Source organism: Hesperophylax consimilis, chromosome 31 (assembly GCF_061612785.1).
Source record: "Hesperophylax consimilis isolate HC1 chromosome 31, BYU_Hcon_1.0, whole genome shotgun sequence".
NCBI lineage: Eukaryota > Metazoa > Arthropoda > Insecta > Trichoptera > Limnephilidae > Hesperophylax > Hesperophylax consimilis.
In genome coordinates, this window is record NC_142866.1 from 12,090,649 (window position 1) to 12,110,666 (window position 20,018).

Genomic DNA, 20,018 nt, shown 5'->3' on the forward strand with positions numbered 1-20,018 from the left:
AACACATTACATACTGTTTGCAAATAAAAAAAATGTAAGTCTTAATATAAGTCTTGATAATAACCGCCTTGAAAGGGTTGATGTTACAAAATATCTTGGCCTTTTCATTGATTCACAACTCACATGGAATCACCAATTTAAACATGTTCTATCCAAAATTACTCCTATAACTGGTGTTTTATATAGACTTCGCGGGTTACTTCCTCCCTCTCTATTAAAATCGATTTACCATGCTATGATTCACTCACATCTAATATATCTCGCCGGAATCTGGGGATTTGCTACAAAAAAAATGATTTCAGAAATCCAAGTCGTCCAAAATAGAGCCCTGCGAAATATTTTCAGTCTACCTTGGGACACACATGTCAAAGACATCTACAGAAACACCCAAATACTTCCTTTTAATACCATTCCCACTTTTGAAATAACGAAAACTATATTACAAGTAATTCAACACTCGGCACATTCCAACACTACACTCTATTACAATTGCGACGTACACCAACACAACACAAGAAATCACAACAAACTTCATATACCAAAAATCAAATCAACAAAATATGGACTAAGATCCCTAGAATACATAGCTCACACAAAATATAATCAACTACCCAACGAGATCAAATGTGCAAGTCAATGTAAAAAGATCCAAACTAACATGCTCAAACTTCAACTTATTAATGACTATCTGAAATAATAATGTTGTGTATGTCCCATCATATGTCCATTTAATACATACAACTATATGTTTCATGTAATGCGTATCATTCCCGCAATGAGTTTATTAACTCCTGGGAGTACGATGCTTTATATAATATACTATATTCTGTATTGTATACTTTTAATAAATAAAAAAAATAAATAAAAAGTCTTTGAGCAAGGGATGTCTTAGTAGAAGGAGGAACTACTGGATTCCCCCCTGCATGACGGGTGTTGTAAAGATGGTCGATGGAAGGGTAGTGGCGACAGTGTTTTTGTGAATGTAATTTGGTTTTTCTTATGAATAATTGCCTTACATCAAGAACTCGTATCTCTTGGAATAATACATCACTGGAGTACCTAAATAGTATTGTTAAGGAAAACCCTTAGAAGTGATTATTGAGCTTTTGCTAGGGGATTTAGTATTGTTTTGGTACATCCGCCCCAACCTAAGGATCCATATTCTAGTAAAGAGTTGCACATGGCATAGTATATTTGTTTCAGATCTTTTACGCAGAGAATATTTCTAGTATCCAGGAATAGTTGTGGTTCAATATTCTATGGTACATATTTTTTGTATCCGCTTCATTAGACTGTAAAGTTTTAACTATAAAATATATTATTATAATATTACAAAAATCTAAATTTACTATTCTAATATGGATAAAGAGCTCATAAAAAATACTAAGTAACATAAAAAGACAGATACATAATTTTCACAACATATAAATAAAATTGGTTAATTGAGAATTGGACCAATACATATGGGGTTATTTTGAATGCCAATTATCTGCCCTATCACCCCACTTCGTTTGAGCCATAGCTTACGAGTACACCTGTGTAATAATCAGAGATGTGCAAAATGGGTACCCAAAACCATTTGAAATGCAAAATGGAAATGGGTCAAAAATTTTCCATTTGAAAATGCAAAATGGTTTTTAGAAAAGCATTTGAAATGCAAAATGCAAAATACCTATTTTCAAAATGCATTGAAAATGCAAAATGGTTTCTCAGGTTCAAAATAATTATTGAATTTTTAAACAACTTTGTCATTTAATAATGGACATCAATGTAGAACAACTTGTGGAATAACAAATCATACATACTGATATGTCATGTGTAAAAAACAATTGTATTTGAGTGGAATATAATAGAATCTATTATTAAATATTGTCATTTTTAATGATTTTTTCTTAGGGCCATCATCATTTGTGTAGTAACTCTCTAGTGAGGGGACATCCACCAGTGAACAATAAAAAAATACAGGACAGTGAGAATCAGACAATATAAAATGTTGTTTTCTATTGCGCACCCATTATTTGACCATAGATTGTCACAAAAAACTCCAAGCAGGCGCACTAGAAAACCCACAGATAATATAATACAACTTTGAGAAAACCAATATATATTCTATATTATATAGGTGTTATGTAGCCTTAGCCATTATTAGATTTTAGAATAACGAGCTTCTCAAAAACATCATCACTCATCTTTCTTCTATGAGGTCTCATGATTATACCTCCATTTGAAAAGAGACATTCAACTGGTGCTGAACTCGGAAGACAAGTATTGCATTTGATGAACATGTGCCTAACAGTAGGGTAAAAAATTTGCTCGGGACTAATATTGGCAACGTAAAAAAAAGAAACTGCTATCTAAAATTTAATAATACAGCATCATGGCCCCGTGTTCACTATTTGAATCTGTATTTTTTAATGGTATCACTCAATTGCCAGGGCTCCTACCAAGTAGCAACTTGACAGACGTAAATTATCTCTCATAGCGAGGTTGAGGACTGACTGATATACGGGGCCTATGATAAAAAGATGAGTGGAGATAACAGGGAGAATCTTGCAAAAAAGCATTTAAAATGGAAAATGCATTGAGAAAAGCATTTAAAATGCAAAATGCAAAATGGTTTTTAGAAAAGCATTTAAAATGCAAAATGCAAAATACCCATTTTGCATTTTGCATTTCCATTTGAAATGGATTTATTTGAAATAAAGCACATCTCTGGTAATAATGCAATGACTAGTTAGTTAACCTTCACCTTTTCGTTAACTGTAAGTTGTTGTTTGTTTCAGGATGAAGAGAGATGGTGGTGGTGCCGGCGGCGTGCCGTGCAAGCTGCCGCTGGCCCGGCTGGGCGCGCTGCTGCCGCGCCTGGCGCCCGCGGCCCCTTCGCCCGCCCCCATGCTGCCGCCGCCCGTGCGCGCGCTCTGTCTGTACTGCGAGCGCACCTTCACCAGCGCGCAGCTGCTGTACAAGCACGCAGCGCGTGTGCATCAGTTGCCGCCCAACCGCCGGCAGAGCTCGCGTCACTCGCCGGCGCCGGACTCCTTCCACCCCGGCTGCAACCTCTGCGCCAAAAATAGCGGCATTCAGACCGCCTCCGATCTCCCCGCTCTCTTCCACCACTTCATCGACAAACACCCCGCACACTACTTCGCTTGCGCAACGTGCACCCTGAGGTTTACCACACACAATATCCTCATATCCCACCATAAAGATATCCATGGAAACACCCACCCTCCCTTGGAATTTAGAGTTAACGACACTTTTGTCAGAAAAGACAGTAGCGTTTCTGAAGATAATATCTGCTTAGAGAATGACATCTCTTCTAAAGGATCTGGGGTTAGTGATCAACTTACCTGCGAAGTTGTGCGATACGATGGAGATAATATAAATGTGAAAAGTTTGACCAAAAATGTTACATTAAATATACCTAGAGAAGTTTCAGTAGCGCCCATAGAAGATGTCGCTGGCAAAAAAAATATCAAGGGAAAGGCTTTAAAGAAAACAAAGAGTCAAACTCTGAAAAATGTTTCAGAGTCAAATAGTTTTTTAAATGATGTCGGCAATCATTCGGATGCTAGCCAACGCTTGGAAATTAATACTCCTAACACCGAAGGCATGGAAGACTTTGAGGAAAATATTGTCGCTAATTTGATCATGCCTAGAGGAGTGACTGAATTAGATCAATTAGAGAAACATGCTAACAAAAAGAAGTTATTGCCGGACAGCAATGGAAAGAAGAACGTGCGAGCAAGTGAACCGTCTGTGTCATTAGCTCGTTTACAGTTTAAATCCGACTCTAAAGACTCGCCGATGCTATCACGGCTTGGGCTGACGCAGAATCGATCTCCGCGAGCACAGAGCCTGCGGCGCTGCCGTAAAGCTCCTGTCACTGAAAATAGATCTGCATCCGAAATGTCACGGAAGGATAAATTAAAAGCTAAGAATAACGACGATTTCATCATCAATAAAAGTAAGAATGATCCTAGCACTAAATTCGATCCAGATTTTTATTGCAACGTTAGTGCTAATGTCCGAGAAAACATCCTCGAGCACTTGGATGGGAAGTTGGGCAAAGCAAATGCAATCGGAGATGTTCCTGATATTATTGATCCAAAGATAAAGAGCACACATGCTGTCATGCCTTCCCCTCAAGAGCAACCCGCTGAAATACACGGAAGTGATATTAGGTTGAATGCCATCACTGTGTTTCCCACTCTTCTGACCTCCGACCAGTACGGCTCGGACAAAATCCCCCACTACTCGTACGGTGCTAAGGTACAGACTTTCAAAAAAATCATTACAAAGAATAGCTGGAAATGGAAATGGGATCCCATCAAAAAATATAAATACTGTAACGAAGATGGTAAAATTGTTAGAAAAATCAAACCTCTCCTACACATGAGCCCGAGAGATCTCTCAAAATTGGATATTTGGACCCAATTGTCAATGCGAGAAAAATATGACAAGTGTGTTGAGAGCAAAGCTCCAGATATCAATGAAGGGGGTAAATGTGAAAGACAAAAACAGATCAACGAACTCAACACGATATTAGATAGTAGAGTATTTCCAGAAATAGAATGCTCAGAGATCAGTAGCAATGAAAGAGAAAAGGAGGAAGAAGTGGAGGAAAGGGAGGCGATAGAGGAGAAGGAAAAGGAGGAGTGCAACCCGGTGCTAGCGGGGCTGGGCCTGATAAGGAGTGGAGGGGGGGCCGGGAGCTCGGCGGGCCCCGTGCTGACAGGCGAGTGGGCGCGGCCGCGCTGCTACGTGTGTTGCGTGTGCGGCCGGCGCGCACCCTGCCTGCGTTTGCTGCAGGCGCACCAAGCCTCGCAGCACCCACACGTGCACGCCACGCACTACGAGCTCGTGGGCCAGGAGCTGCTGCAGACGCAGCTCTACAAGCATCTCTACCTGCCCGGCATCCGCAAAGGCCCAAACCAACTGGATAAAACCAAACTGAGGAAGCAATCCATCGCCAGGCAGATCAAGAGTGCAACCAATCCTCGCAATACCAGAATACTTCGCACTACCACAAGAACAATCAAGTCCTTGGAGCGGGAGTGCACCAAGTGCAACAAGTCCCTTCTGCCCTCGGAACTTTACAGACATATTTTAGAGTGCGCGGGGGATTATGGGTGGATTATGGCCAAGAAGAAGTGCAAGTATAAGCCATTTGGAGCAAGAAGGAGGAAATTGAAAGGTCTTTACAAAAGAGAGAGACCTGAAGACGATGAAGACAAATCTGAAATTAAAGAAAGAGTTACCAGGCCCAAGTTACCATCTAGACCCCGAACCAAGCCCAGTGACGGTAGGTTTTTTTTTTCCTCAACAATAATGCCGCCATATTTTTTTTTTTTTTTTTTTTTTTTAATATTTGAAAAAATATATTTTTACATAGATAAGTATACAGGATAAAATAAGATATAAAACAATAGAAATTAAAGTAGCCTTTCCTCACCATAAAGAGACAATATTTTATATTAATTTATCATAACCTTTCTAGAATTTATTTATAAATTATACTGTTTAATATTTGGATTGTTCTTAATTTCAGCTGAAACAATACAGCGAATGCTCGCCAATCTCCCTGCCAAAAGAGCATCTAGACAAATTATGAATATTCCGTCACCAAAAATCAGACCATTCTTAAATGACAATAAAAAACAAGGGCACATTGTGCGCCACATGGTATCAACCAAAACTAGAATACAAAGAAGTAAAATGATGTGCACATCTTCCGTAATCACTGTGACTGAAGGACTTGGTAAGAAAATACGGCGTGTGACGAGGTCTGTGGCTAACACCGTCCAAGGCCTGCAGCAGAGGAACTATCTACGCAACAGAAAGAATCTAACTTGTAAGACAGGCGATAAAGAGCAGACGCCGGCCAGCCACAAGTCTCTGCCCACTGTCCCACTGAGTCCCGCTGAGGAGATCCTTGTGCCAACTTCCCTTGTACCAACTAAAACCAATAAAACGTCAACAATTAAGAAAAAATCTGCAATTGTTTCAACTTCAAAGTCTGATCTTAACATCTCTTCTAAATGCAAAAAGGAAGAATCACTTCCTAGACTGTCAGAAGAGAAGAAGTCCAAGCATTGTAATAGAGTTCCCAGAAACTTAATTTCTACAGTTGATGTTGCAGAAACCAACAATGAAGAAATCAAGACTAAGAAGAATAAATTACAAAGAATACTTCGAAGAAGGCCAGTTCTCAGTAGTAAGATTATTGATTCTTCTAAATCTCTAAAGAAAAGGACTCTTAGGAAAAGTCCCGTAGAACATGAACTGATTGAAGAGTCCTCTGGGCTAGATGACGACATAGTGCTAGCCAAAATAGATAAGGAGTCATTTTCTTCAGAAAGACAGCCCTTGAAGGCAAAGAAATCCATTCTGTCTATGGATAAGTCGTCTATCTCACCTACTCGAAAAACTAAAAAGAATGCTAGAAAGTCTTTAGGATTCCCACTGAAATTGCTCAGTAGCAAGAAAACCCGGGGTGGAAAACCTAAAGATGACCAAGTGAACCAAGAATTAGAGAAAATAACGGATGACGTTCCCGAAACTGAAGGAATCGTGGAACAAAATAGTCCACAAGTATCCGTTGTTATTGAAGAAATCTCAACTGCTGAGGTTGACTCTGATAAATTGCGTAGGGAAATGTCTGAGATCCTTGATTCGGAGCCTTTAAGTAATCTGAAATGTAATATGCAAACAATTGTAAATGAGGTGACTTCAGACCCTTCTGTGATACCAGACAAATTAAATGATATGCTAAATGAAATTGTAAAAGTTTCACCAAACACAAGCACTATAGAACCAGAAAAATCATCAGATCTGATAATTGTGGCGAGTTGTGGAAATTGGTCTAATCCTGGATTTCCTCAACCACGAAATACATCAAATAATACAGATAAGGAGCTTCCACTTCAGCCTGAACGTGACTTGTTCACCAACAAGGGACAAACAGCAAGTATAGTGAATAAAGAGATCTTAACCAATTACAACCAGGGAAAATATTCTTTCCAAGAGTCTGTAGAAATTATAAACAAAATTAACTCTAAAATTACTATTGAACCCGTTCGTCCATTGAATAATGCAGAAGAATTTGAAATTGACAATATTGACAAACCACCTTTGTTCAGTCATGTGAGCAGCATTCAATCTAAGCTAAATAGCATGCATCAACTGAATCCATTTGCTAATTACGAGCAATATGTTTACAGCGCATATGAACTTCAACACGCTAACTCAAGTGTGCAGCCAAGTCTCGAATCAGATACCTCCTCAAAGCATTCGGCTAAGATGAAAGCAGCCAAATCTCGGCGTGGACTCAATGACTGCATTGCCATGCTGAAGGGAAAGCTGAATGATAAATCTGATGTGGTCGAAGAACCCTCGGTGGTTAACTCAACAAACACAGCAAGTACTATTGAAAAGATACAAGTTTTGCCATTGACAACTACCATCACAAATTGTTCTCCATTAATGGACATGAAAACTCTTAAGGAAAATGATTCTGCACCCTTTACAAAGGCAGTTTTCCCAGTTGATTCACCAAATACAGCCACTGTATTGTCAGTTGAGAGTACCAGCTATTTCCCAGCTACAAACACATTACATCCTACAGAAAATACTAATTATTATCCAGCTCTGAATTCAGGTTTGCCCACCGAAAAGATTAATTATTTCCCAACAGCAAATACCATATTGCAGAGTGAAAAGAAAAATTATTTCCCTGTTGCAAATACCAAAATGGCAACAGAAAAGTTAACTTATTTCCCTGTTATAAATACAGAATGTCCAACTGAGAAGGTCAATTATTTCCCAGATATAAATGTAATAATGCCTACAGAAAAGAAAAAATATTTTCCAGTTACAAATACCGTTTCGCCAAGTGAAAAGAATCATTGTTTCCCTGTGTCAAGTGCAGTGATGCCGCTTGAAAATAAGAACAATGTAACATCAAAAAATGCAGTCATTCCATCGGAAAATAAAAACCATACAATCCTTCCAAATGCAGTGTCTCCAACTGAAAAGGCAAATTATTTACCAATTACAACTACAGTTTTGTCAACTGAAAAGATTAATTATTCACTGATTCCAAACACGGTTTTGTCAACAGAAAATATTAAATATTTACCCACTACAAATACAGTTTCGCCACCTGAAAATATTAATTATTCGACGATTACAAATACAGTTTCGCCACCTGAAAATATTAATTATTCAACGATTACAAATACAGTGTTGACACCTGAAAATATTAATTATTCAACTATTACAAATACAGATTTGCCAAATGAAAAGATTATACATTCAACGGTTACAAATTCAGTTTTGCCAATGGAGAAAATTGATTACTTACCAATTGCAAATACAGTTTTGACAACTGAAAAGATGAAGTATTCACTGATATCAAATACAGTTTTGCCAACTGAAAAGATTAATTATCCACAAATCAAAAATCATGAATTGCCAAAGGATAAAAATAATGAGTCACCTTTTTTAAAGAATACTGTTTTCCCAGCTGAAAATAGTAATTATTCACCAGCTATAAAAAAAGTACTACCAACTGTCAAGAAAAATGATTTACTTGCTCATGATACAATTACAAGGCAAAATGATGTTGAAAACAATGAGAAGAGTGAAAGTGAATCTGAAGATGATGATAACCTTCAGCCATTAGACTTATCTGGACGTGTTTCAAAAGCAGAAGACTTGTCTTTTAAATCAAATATGGAAAAGGAATTGAAGTGTTCTTTATCAAAAGTACTTTCACGTAAAGCTGTTTACGATCCAACTTTACGCATTCCTCAGTATTCCTTAGGACAAGGGAAAAGTAAAGCAAGTCATACATCGCGACCAAAGAAGAAAGCAGACGGTTTACAATACTATACGGGTGTATCGGAGAAGAAGTCAAGTCCCCCCCCGCACAAGGCTTACCGGTGTACCTCACCACCAGACCACCCCAAGTGTCCGTCGCCTCTGAGGGAACATAAAATACAGAATCTGACAAGCACTGAATTAGAACTTTTACCAAAAGCATTTCTGGATAAGATAGAGAGTCTGCCAATCCATCATCGAAACGAAATATTCAGAGCATTACCTAATGCTTTCGCTGAGGCTATAGAAAATATGCAAATGAAAAAGATAGCAGAGCTTTCACACTGCAAAACTGCCAAAGAAGTTCCCAGTCGTAAAACTGAACCTGATGGCAATAGGCGCTCGGCTTCTCCTACAGTCAGAAATTCTGAACCGAGCCAAACCTCTGGCCGCCTGACATCTGAAATCTCCACACAGACTCTGTCATCTGCCCAACCTGCTAAGGCATCTCAACACTCTTCGGAATTCACCAATTTGGATACAGACCACTTTTTGATAGATCCCGTAACGGGAAGTATTATTGAAAGGACCAACATTGAAGAACCACCAGTGTCAATTGATCCTCAAATTGATTTACTTGGCCAGCCTGACAACAATTCTCTAGTGATTTTGTCTCTTCCTACAGCCAATACTAATGAAGATAATGTCATAGATCTGACCAATGAAAATCATGATATTGACTTCCCGGGGAACAGTAAGATTGAAGATACTCAGACAATACCTCCCCAAACTATTGAGCAAGGGATAGATTCGAGGAACAATGAGTCACCACACAAGACCGCAGTTCTAGCCAAGGAGGCCTCACCAACAGATTCTCATGATGTCCAAAAGGCCTCTCCCGACAAGGGCACCTTAAGTCTGAGGTCTGTAAGAATTAAAACCACAACTGAAAAACTTAAACAGAAATCCTTTGATCTACAAAAGGAAGAAAGTAAAGGGAATGCTATTTTAGGATTGCGTCCAGAAGTTTCTATCGAGATATCTAATCCAACACCCCAAGCTGAAACCTGCAGTGCTGGTGACCACACTGACAATGTCAATATTCCTACCGAGAATACTATATCCTCTTCAAAAGATTTAGGACTGGACAACAGTGTGTCGGATTGCCTAGTAAATGTGGCTCTGAAATTAAGCGAACCAGCTATCCAACAAGATGAGGTGAGCAGCACGCAGCACTCGGTGGCAGAAGACAGCTCAGACTTTTCACCCACGGAATGTGTAATTAACAAGGATTCTACTTTGCCCAACAATAAACTGATTCTACCTTCTGTAGACTTTCTGAATTTTGAATCTAATGATGATGTCATGACTGACAAATTAAATATGGGTTCTGAAAAACAATCTGAGAATGTGTCCATCTTATTAACACCCACTAGAACTTTCCAAAATTCCTTCAAAAACCTTGTCATGGACAAAGAAGTTATTGAAACAGACAATACAGGTGACTCAACGTTTAGTGAAAAAAGTCGAAAGAAAACAGCGACTAAAAGAAAAAAAGGAATTAAACTAACTCCAAATTCGGAAAGCAAAGAGCACTCTATACAAACATCCGAGGTGAAAGACTCTGATATTATTCCAGTGGTTCCTGAATATTTGGAAAAATCTAACGAATTTGATGCCAAACCGGAAACTGTGACATGTGAACAACAAAAAACATCATTCAACAAACTATTGTTGATTGAAAGCAATATATTGTCAGAAACTGCTTTAACACCCTCTAATGTCATAGATTTCCACCCAGTTAGCTCAGAAAAATGTGAAAGCTCGCAAATAAACGACTTGGATAAAAGTGAAGTTAAGGATGAGTCTATCGTTCGACGCAGTTCAAGGAAGAGCAAAAGCAAATTGCCCATAAAGGAAGATGAAAAAATTAGTGATGAGAAATCAGAAACCCTTCAAAATGTAGAAAATTGTAATGATGTTTTGAATCCTGATATGTCTGGTGCAGCGATCATACCCGGAGAATCCTGCCAGGCCAACCTCGGAGAGGCGGGAGTTAGTCCGAGCCGCGACCAGAAACCAGATTCAGATGACGAAGACGACATCTGTCTTGCTGTCGTTGCCAAGAAGAAAGCCATCATAGTCCCAACAGCGGAGTCGAGCACTGAAATCACAATAAAGGAATCCACTTGTACAGATCTCACAACCAGTGAGGAAACTACTTCTAAGGTTGATAAAGTCACTGCCAAAAGAAAGAATAAAACTATAAAAAGGAAAATAATAAAGAAATCTAAACACAAAGTACAATGCAGAGTTACCCGATCCCGTTTTGTGGAGGCGGCCCTCGACGGTACCGGAGAACCCGTCGCTTCAGTCACCCAGAGGCCCTCGCCTGTGGATAGGAAGGCAGGGACTGACAGTACGACTTTGAAAAGTGTAATTCCTCTGAAGAAACGCAAAATAAAGGCTTTTGAAGATAATGCCATTCCATCAAGTACAGATGTTAGTGTGGTAACTGAGGAAGAGCAAGAGCAAGATGAATCTTCACTATTCAGCAAGCATTCTGACAAGCAGACTAATGAAGAATCCAGCCAGAACAGTGACCAAATTGCATCAGTGAACTATGTGAAACTCAATGAAAACGGGCATCTTATTTTTAAGATGTTCAAGAAAGTTAAGAAAACCAGGCAAATGGATTCATCTAAACTCATTAATAAAATTAAGGACAATGCTAAGAAATTGTTTGGATCAACTAAAAATAGTAACAAAATTAAAAAAAATGAAAGCAACAAGTACACGTTTGATGAAACTCAGCAACCTGATAATTCGTCCTCAATTATCGGAAGTAGTCCTGTAAGTATTCCTGTAGACAGCCAAAATATAAATATGCCACCGACGAGTGAATCCTCAAAGCAGCTTTCCCTACAAGGAAAGTGTGAAAAAACTGTCACCAGAAAACGTATTTCAAATCGACACTCAGAAAATGATAAGAATGAAGAAAAAAAAGAAGTTACCACTGACAGAGTATCGAATTCAGATTCTCGTACACCGCCTGACGATCAACCTCTAACAGCTTTTTCTAAAATCATTAAAAGCACAAAGAAGAAATCCTCTAAAATTGGATTGGAACTCTTGGAAAGCCTTATTCCCAATGATTCGGAACCCTTGAGTGAGAGAATCACAGTAGTGGACATGATTTCATCTGCTCTAGAAAAGATGATAACGCGAGAAGCTGAGGCACTCAAAATAAAACGTGAGAATGAGATCAAATCTAAAGCGGGGAAACGCAAAAAGAAATCGACTAATATGACTGATGATCTCAAACAGGATGAACAGGTTTTGTCTGAATCAGCAAAAGTGAATTCATGTGAAATTGACAAAGAAAGCGAACAAAATAATTGTAAAGTTTTACAAACAATTAGTAAGGGGGTATGTGAAACAACCACTAGTATGAAAATGTGCCATGTCGAATTAAATTCCATTATACACCCCGATGTTTATGGGGATGTCAATAAAACTCCCGTTAAATCAACAGTAAAAGAAGACAAAACTGTCTCTGACTTATCGAATACTATTAATGATTCCCAGGAAAGTCCGAACACCAAAAAATCTAGAAGGAAGTCTCCAAGAGATCTACGAAAAAATGGAGAAACACTGTTAAATTGCTCTACTTTGACAGATAGTCAACCGTTTATTATCAATAAATGTCCAGAAACTCTTAAAAGCAATGTCAAATCTAGTATGGATGATATCAACCCACCGACAGTTGTTAAAATTAACAAACAATCAATGCCTGAAGGAACTGTAAACGGAAAAAAATCGCTGGAAATCAGTGTTGATAAAGATACCACAGTGGAGTCTGCTGCAGATCAGCCTGAGATGAAAGAGGTGCCACAATTCGCACCCGTCACCGGCACCGGCAAGAAGGACAAGTCTTTGGCTCAATACATTGGAAGAGAAGACAAAACTGTAAAAAAACTGAAGAAATCTTTGAATCGTGAAAAGTTATCTGATGTTATTATTCCAGAAACTAAAGCTAAGAAAGTAAGCAAGAAAATAAATAAACCTGGCAATGAAAACTCACCTAAAAAGCCCAAGGTAAACCTGAAAGTGGCTGATAATGGAAATTCACTCGAGTCACCTGTTGATGAAAACCAACCACTATCCAATTCAATCAAATCTTCAGACTTAAGAGGCTCCCAATACGTTTTTGAAGACAGTGATTTTGAAAATCTATCTGATATTGCATTTTCTTATAAAAAATTAAAAGAGAAGAAAAAGACTGAGAAGATTCAATTAAAAGACTCTAAAATTGAGTCACTAAATTCAAATTCTGACATCTTGGATTTAAACATTTCTGACCAGCTTTCGGACTCTAAAAATGAAATTTCGGAAAAAGATAAAACCAGGAAAATAAAATCTACCCTTCTTTCAGAGTCCAAAAATGAAGTGATGAAAAGAGATAATACTCAAAAAATAAATTTAATTGAGTTGGCCCCTCTTTCTGACTCCAAAAATGAATTGGTGAAAAAAGATAAAATCCAAAAAACAAAATCAATTGAACTGGTTCCTCTATCCGATTCAAACAAAGAAATTATGAAGAAAGATAAAAACCTGAAAATGAAACCATTTGAGTTGGCCCCTCTTTCCAACTCCAGAAGTGAAATGATGAAAAAAGATAAAATCCCGAAAACTAAATCAATTGAGTTGGATCCCCTTCCCGACACCAACAATGAAATGATGAAAAAAGACGAAAGCCAGAACACAAAATCAATTGAGTTGGCCCCTCTTTCTGACTTCAACAATGAAATGACGAAAAAAGATAAAATCCAGAAAACAAAATCAATTGAGTTAACCCCTCTTTCCGACTCCAACAATGAAATTATGAAAAAAGACAAAATCCAGAAAACAAAATCAATTGAGTTAACCCCTCTTTCCGACTCCAACAATGAAATGATGAAAAAAGATAAAATGCTGAAAACAAAATCAATTGAGATGGCCCCTCTTTCCGAATCCAACAATGAAATGATGAAAAAAGATAAAATGCAGAAAACAAAATCAATTGAGATGGCCCCTCTTTCCGAATCCAACAATGAAATGATGAAAAAAGATACAATACAAAAAACCACATCAATTGAGTTTCTTGCTGACTCCAACAATGAAATTATGAAAAAAGATAAAACCCAGAAAACAAAATCATTGGAGTTGACTCCTCTTTCCAACTCCAACAATGAATTGATGAAAAAAGATAAAGTTCAGAAACCAACATCAATTGAGTTGTCCCTTCTTTTAGACTCCAACAAAGAAACAATTAAAAAAGATGACATCCTGAAAACTAAATCAATTGAGTTGGCCCCTCTTTCCGACTCCACCAATGAAATGATGAAGAAAGATAAAATCCATAAAACAAAATCAATTGAAATGGCCCCTCTCTTCGACTCCACCAATGAAATGATGAAAAAAGATGAAACCCAGAAAACAAAATCAATTGAACTGGCCCCTCTTTCCGACTCCAAAAGTAAAACCCAGAAAACAAAATCAATTGAGCTGACCCCTCTTTCTGACTCCAAAAGTAAAACCCAGAAAACTAAATTAATTGAGCTGGGTCCTTTTTCCGACAGCAAAAATGAAATGATAAAAAAAGATAAAACTCAGAAAACAAAATCAATTGAGTTGACCCCTATTGCCGACTCTCAAAACGAAATGTTGAAAAAAGATAAGTCCCAGAAATTAAAGTCAATTGGGGAAACAAAACATTTGCTTAATGAAGTACTTATAAATAATTTACATAAATCTAGCAATATCATTCCTGATTTTATTATAAAAACTTCAGATTCAGAGAACAACGATAATTCATTAAAAAAGAAAGCGTTAAGAAAGAAGTTGCTTTTAGAGACTGATCCAGTGCCTAAAGCTAGCGAACAAGCATTTGCTTCTGCACCTGCACCCCCAGCTTCACCAGTTACTGGAGAACAGTTGCTCCTGGAGAAGTCCAACGCAAGACGGAATAAACAAACCATGACAACTCGCGCTAAGCGTATTAGTCAACGTAGAAGTACATTAGCAACCTGTGAATCTATAAACATTAACGAACCTGTTTCAAGTGATGATGAGTCTATTATTCAGGACAAATATTTAGCAAACTTCGGTATGTTTACAGAAAAAAGGCCCAGAAAATCCACTATCTTGGCTATAAAGAAAATATCACAGACATTTAGGCCCGAAACAAGCGACACAGATGAGTTGGAACCAAATGGTAGTAGCCAGCCCCTTCGCCGTAGTGAAAGACCACAGAAAAAGAAAACGAGGAAAGTGTCTACAAACCAAGACAATGTTGGCAGCGACACGTCTGCTGTAGCAGTGGACCCCACCAGTGATGCTCTCAAGCCATCGCCAGAGTCCATACCCAAAGAGGCTGTGTGTCAATCCACACAATATACGGACGATGGCTTGTCAACTGATGACACTTTGGTATTTTCCAAAGAAGACAATGGAAAAGAAGCTGACAATTATTGTTCTATTTGCAACAGGAAATTTAGGCGAGCTGAAAATCTGGTTAAACATAAAATGACATTAATGCATATTTCTAAATTGTCTGAAATAGAAGCGAAGACCCTCAAAACTGATAATGATAAACCCATTGAAGAAGTGATTGATGATGGCATTCCTTCTAAAAAGCCTGTTATAGAACCCATGTTTGATTCCACAGTCAAGAATATTTCCACAAGAGCTTATAAGAGTTTAGCTGAAAGAAAAAGCTTTAATAATGATGACACCTCCTTGGAGTGCGCTTTGTCTCCTGATAAACAACAGACAACACCTCAGGAAAATTTGATTACTTCCAAGGATCTTCTTGAACAGTCTGTGTCGGAGGTAAATTCCAGTCCTAATCATGATCCATCTAGAAAAACTTTAAGTTGTGACGAAGCATTATTCTTTGAATGCTGTAGTCTCCTAAAAGAATCTAAGTCAACTCGAAAGGATGTTAAAACAGTTGAACCATTCAAATCCTCAGAAAAATTCTCCAAAGCTTATCCCAATACCACTGACGCTCCAGTTATAATTTCCCATGTAGAATCTGCTAATACTTACGAGTTAAATTTACGTTATGCAAAGGAATTTGAGCCAAGAATGAAAGACTTTGATCTTGCTGATATTTCTATACCTGTAGGTGTTGAGGAAGTCTTTTATGATTGCACCGATCAGATCGAACAATTTGAACTATCAACAAGCAAGTCAATGGAATATGATTTTGATGCTTTGAACAAGGACTCGGCCAAAATACACAATATTGATCAAGAGAGTACTCCTGTTGAGACTACTAAGTCAACTGTTGAGGAAATGGATGAGAAGTCGTGTGGAGCTGAGTTTGACCCATATTCTGCTGAGTCGCTCATGGTGAGATCGAATTCTGATGACTTCTCAGACAACGGCGATAGTATGCTATCTACTCATGACACTGAACATCATACGCCACAAAGATCTTCAAAACGGCGGTGCGAGCCAGAGCCCTTTAATCCTTTAATGGAGTTTGAAGACAAGTTTGACAAGATCAAGCGCAAAGCACGAGAGAAAGCGCAGGCAGCGCAGGAGGCCATCACGGCGGCCATCACTCCCCGCGGATCCAAAAGGACTATGAAGAAGAATCGCTCCAAGTCCAGGTATGCCCTTCACCATAAGAACTGATCTAGAACTTATACAGTGTCATAAGCTTTCCAAAGTGTCGCAAGCTTTGAAAATGAGTTAAGTGATTTTTTAATCATAGTGGCTCTCAGTTATTCCATTCTACTCCATTGAATATTTTCTGTGAAAGCCTGCTTTTCATATCTTCCCTATTGTACTAATATGTATATTTTATGTGCATATTTCAGGAAATCTAAGGGAACACACGAAGAACATTCAAAATCTGGAAAGTCCTTAACCAAAGATAACAGCAACAGAAAGAGAAGTCATGGATCCCTTGGCCAAAAGGCCAATTCCAAAAAGGTTCTGACTAAAGGTGCTTTAAAAGGCTTTGACGGTGTTAAAGTATCCATATTGACAAATGAAATTAATCTGCACAGTATTCTCGATAATAACAAGTCAAATACTCATGTAGTTCATGAACATTCCTCTAAGAACTTCAACTCCTTTGATGAGAAGAGTGACCGAGCCGAATCCAACATTAGTGATATGGACAAGGGTACCAATGACTCTGATGAAACCATCAACTCTAAGATACCCAAGAAACAGCGTACAAAGAAATTAAGCAGTAAACAAAAACGCAACAAGGTTCATCAGGAAAGTGACAGAAGTGCTGTGAACAATGTAGAACCCGTCATTCCTACTAATGTGGATAAGCAGCATTTGGATGTTTATGACTTCTTCGATGAAGATGAAGACGATGTGTCTGACAAATTTAAATTCCGTACTCCCGCTACCTTATGCAGCAGCAAGGATAGAGTCAACACTAACAAGAAGAATGATAACTTAGGTATGTCTGTGTTGACAACCAATAAGAATAATTTAGAAGCTCTAAATGAAGACTCACAAATCTCAAGTCTAAGTTTTTCCGATCGAGATGACTTTACTTACATGTCTGATGATTATAGAGCAAACGAAAGCGAAGATGAAACCAATCACAGCTCTGTAGACATGTCAGTCAATGCGTGCAAATCTAATAAAAAACATAAACGAGCTTCCAAAAGTCAGACAAACACAAAAAAGAGTGCTATTATGGGAAAAATCTTTAAAAATAATGCTATCAGGAATGATCAGAAAAATGCCAACCACAATGCTAATGAGACAGAATCTGATGATATTGTAACTGGGCAAACAGATATGGACCAATTGTTTGATAGTCTCCTCGAGCAAACCATTGCCAACAATAACGAAAGTAAGTTAACAAATAAGAAATCTTCTGTTATGAACGAGGATGCAGACAGTGCTAGCCAAGATGCAGTTGCCACAGATCTACCTGAAGATACAGATGTCAGAAGTCCCAGTGCCGATGAGTACTCTGATAATGATGAGTCCATTGATAAGGATATTCCTCCCTATCCTCGAGTTAGTAAACGCAAGATTGTTCCTCGACTCAAAGCCAGGTCTTCAGATGATGAACTTCCCAGGAATCCATCTCCCGCCAAACAGCCGGTCCTTAAAGTAACAGAAGAAGACACAGGTGATGGCGATATCGGTGTGGCAAGTCACAAATCCCAGAGGAAATGTACAACTGGAAAACAAAATGTTTTGGTTGAAAGCTGGAGTTCCGAGTCGGACTACGAAGACTTCCGACAGTTTGAGGAGTATTCCTCCATCCCCCGCACCCAAGGCCATCACCGGAAACCGAGAAGAAGTGGACGTAATCGACATAGTGAAGATGGGAAAAATTCAGCCAGTGATCAAAACACCAAATCTGATTTGGGTGACCAACGTGACCAAAGTTCTACAAGTGAGAAAAGTCAAAAAATCCAATTCACACCGGATGATGAAAAGAATCACAAAAATTTCCAGGATAGTGCCGACACAAATTCAGATTCCTTTAGAAACCAATCTCCTTGTGAAGAAAACTACCCAGAAAAATCATCCGAAAGACAGTCTAGTAATTCTGGTAGGAGAGTGTCTTTCAACACATCCAACCCCAACCCTGTTTCAAGCAAAGGTAGGAGCTCTAGACGCAAACGCAGGCAATCCCAAAAACCTTTTGACTATGACGATGAGTTTAAGCCCACCAGAATAGCGGAGCCCCCGTCCACACAGCGGAGGAACAAGCGTGCCGCGTCAGAGATGCTATACTATTGGTCCTCGTCCAGCGAAGACGATGCGCAGAGTGCTTCGGTGGACAACAACAGCCGCGACACGGAGCCCATCGAGCAGCATGGCTGGATAGTGGGAGACTCCCACAAGAAGTTGGTCACCATGTTGGCTCATGCCAAGGGACGCAAGATAGACGACAACGCTACCGTCAAGGAGAAAAGATCTCGTCCATCTACATAAATTTCTGTAAGTATTTTTTCGATGGAAATTCTTACATACTTTAACAATAATTATTTAAATTAATTTGCTTGTACCTATCATTATTATGAATTGCGTTTTGTCTACCGTTCATCTGATTATCCAATGCGATTGTATATTATGCGTAGTTTAACTCGGCACAAGTGGGCAAGTTGCGCCATGAAATTCAATTACTTACAAGTTCCTTTCAAGGTCGAAAGACAGGGATTGATTGCCTTCATTGATTAGAAGTTATTGTGAACCCTTATTATGTCACCTTAAATCTGGGCTTACACACACAGTGAAGTCTTGAGTCAGTGAAAAACTGAGTTGGTTCATTTGTAAATGATTAAGCATCTATGTATTTATCCCTTATTGCCCACACCATCTTTGAAGGTAGAGTTCTTCTAATAATATTAGTGTTTCAGCTATGAAGTTTATTATCACAAGTGTATTTTGCTAATTATTAAATGCTCTTTCTAGGTTCTGCGAATTCTCCTGAAATGAAAAATGTTTTGATAATTTGGATATCAGGATTTAAAGGCCCATTATTTGATGTTCTCTAATTTGTGTATTTTTTTTTTTACTTCAACCTGAAATAATAATTGTGAAATATATATATATATATAGTATTGAAAACTTTGAATATCCATAGAATTATGCACACGCCATCATTTAAGAATTGATGTGGTAATATTCTGATAGGTCTTGTCTAGGAATATAGGATGAAAATATTTTTCTGTAATTTATAAAGTTATTTTTTACAATTAAATTTTTTTGTGATGTTTACAAAAGTACGAGAAAAAAGCAAATTTAACTATTAATATCATCTCATTGTAAATACGAATTATTGGTGATTTATTTAGAATTAATTTAGGAAGATATTGTTAGGAAATATATTATATCTGTCTTCATTTTGATTTAATTATTTCTTCTCAATTAAAAACACATTGTTTTAGAAATCTATTATCTAATAACATGTTCAGTGCTTTCGCATTAATCATTCTGAATTTGATAAGTTGGTTTTCAAATTAATGAAGATTTTATGTTCTGATAACAAATGTTTTAAAACTAAATCTACAAGTTTCAAGAATAAGGATTATTTAATGTAATATTTCAACAAATATGTAATATTATTTAAATCTGTAAGATGTAATAACAGTTTGTGTTTAAATTTAGTCAGATTGATGTAATCTAGATTATGGTTATAGCATATAATATTA

General features: G+C 37.9%; 1 protein-coding gene across 4 annotated transcripts in view; it reads left to right on the plus strand.

The window, feature by feature from the left end:
- LOC149409462 (uncharacterized) overlaps positions 1-20,018 on the plus strand; it is a 160,470-nt gene that overhangs the window by 134,521 nt on the left and 5,931 nt on the right. For 3 of the 4 annotated variants that reach the window (XM_089649851.1, XM_089649850.1, XM_089649847.1), the window contains 3 exons: positions 2,784-5,305; positions 5,552-16,484; positions 16,695-18,804. In XM_089649851.1, the coding sequence (XP_089505977.1) occupies positions 2,785-5,305; positions 5,552-16,484; positions 16,695-18,798 (15,558 nt within the window). In that variant the 5' untranslated portion in view covers position 2,784 and the 3' untranslated portion in view covers positions 18,799-18,804. Of the gene's footprint in view, positions 1-2,783; positions 5,306-5,551; positions 16,485-16,694; positions 18,805-19,278; positions 19,399-20,018 lie in introns of those variants that run through there. The other variant, XM_089649849.1, reaches the window with a different exon arrangement.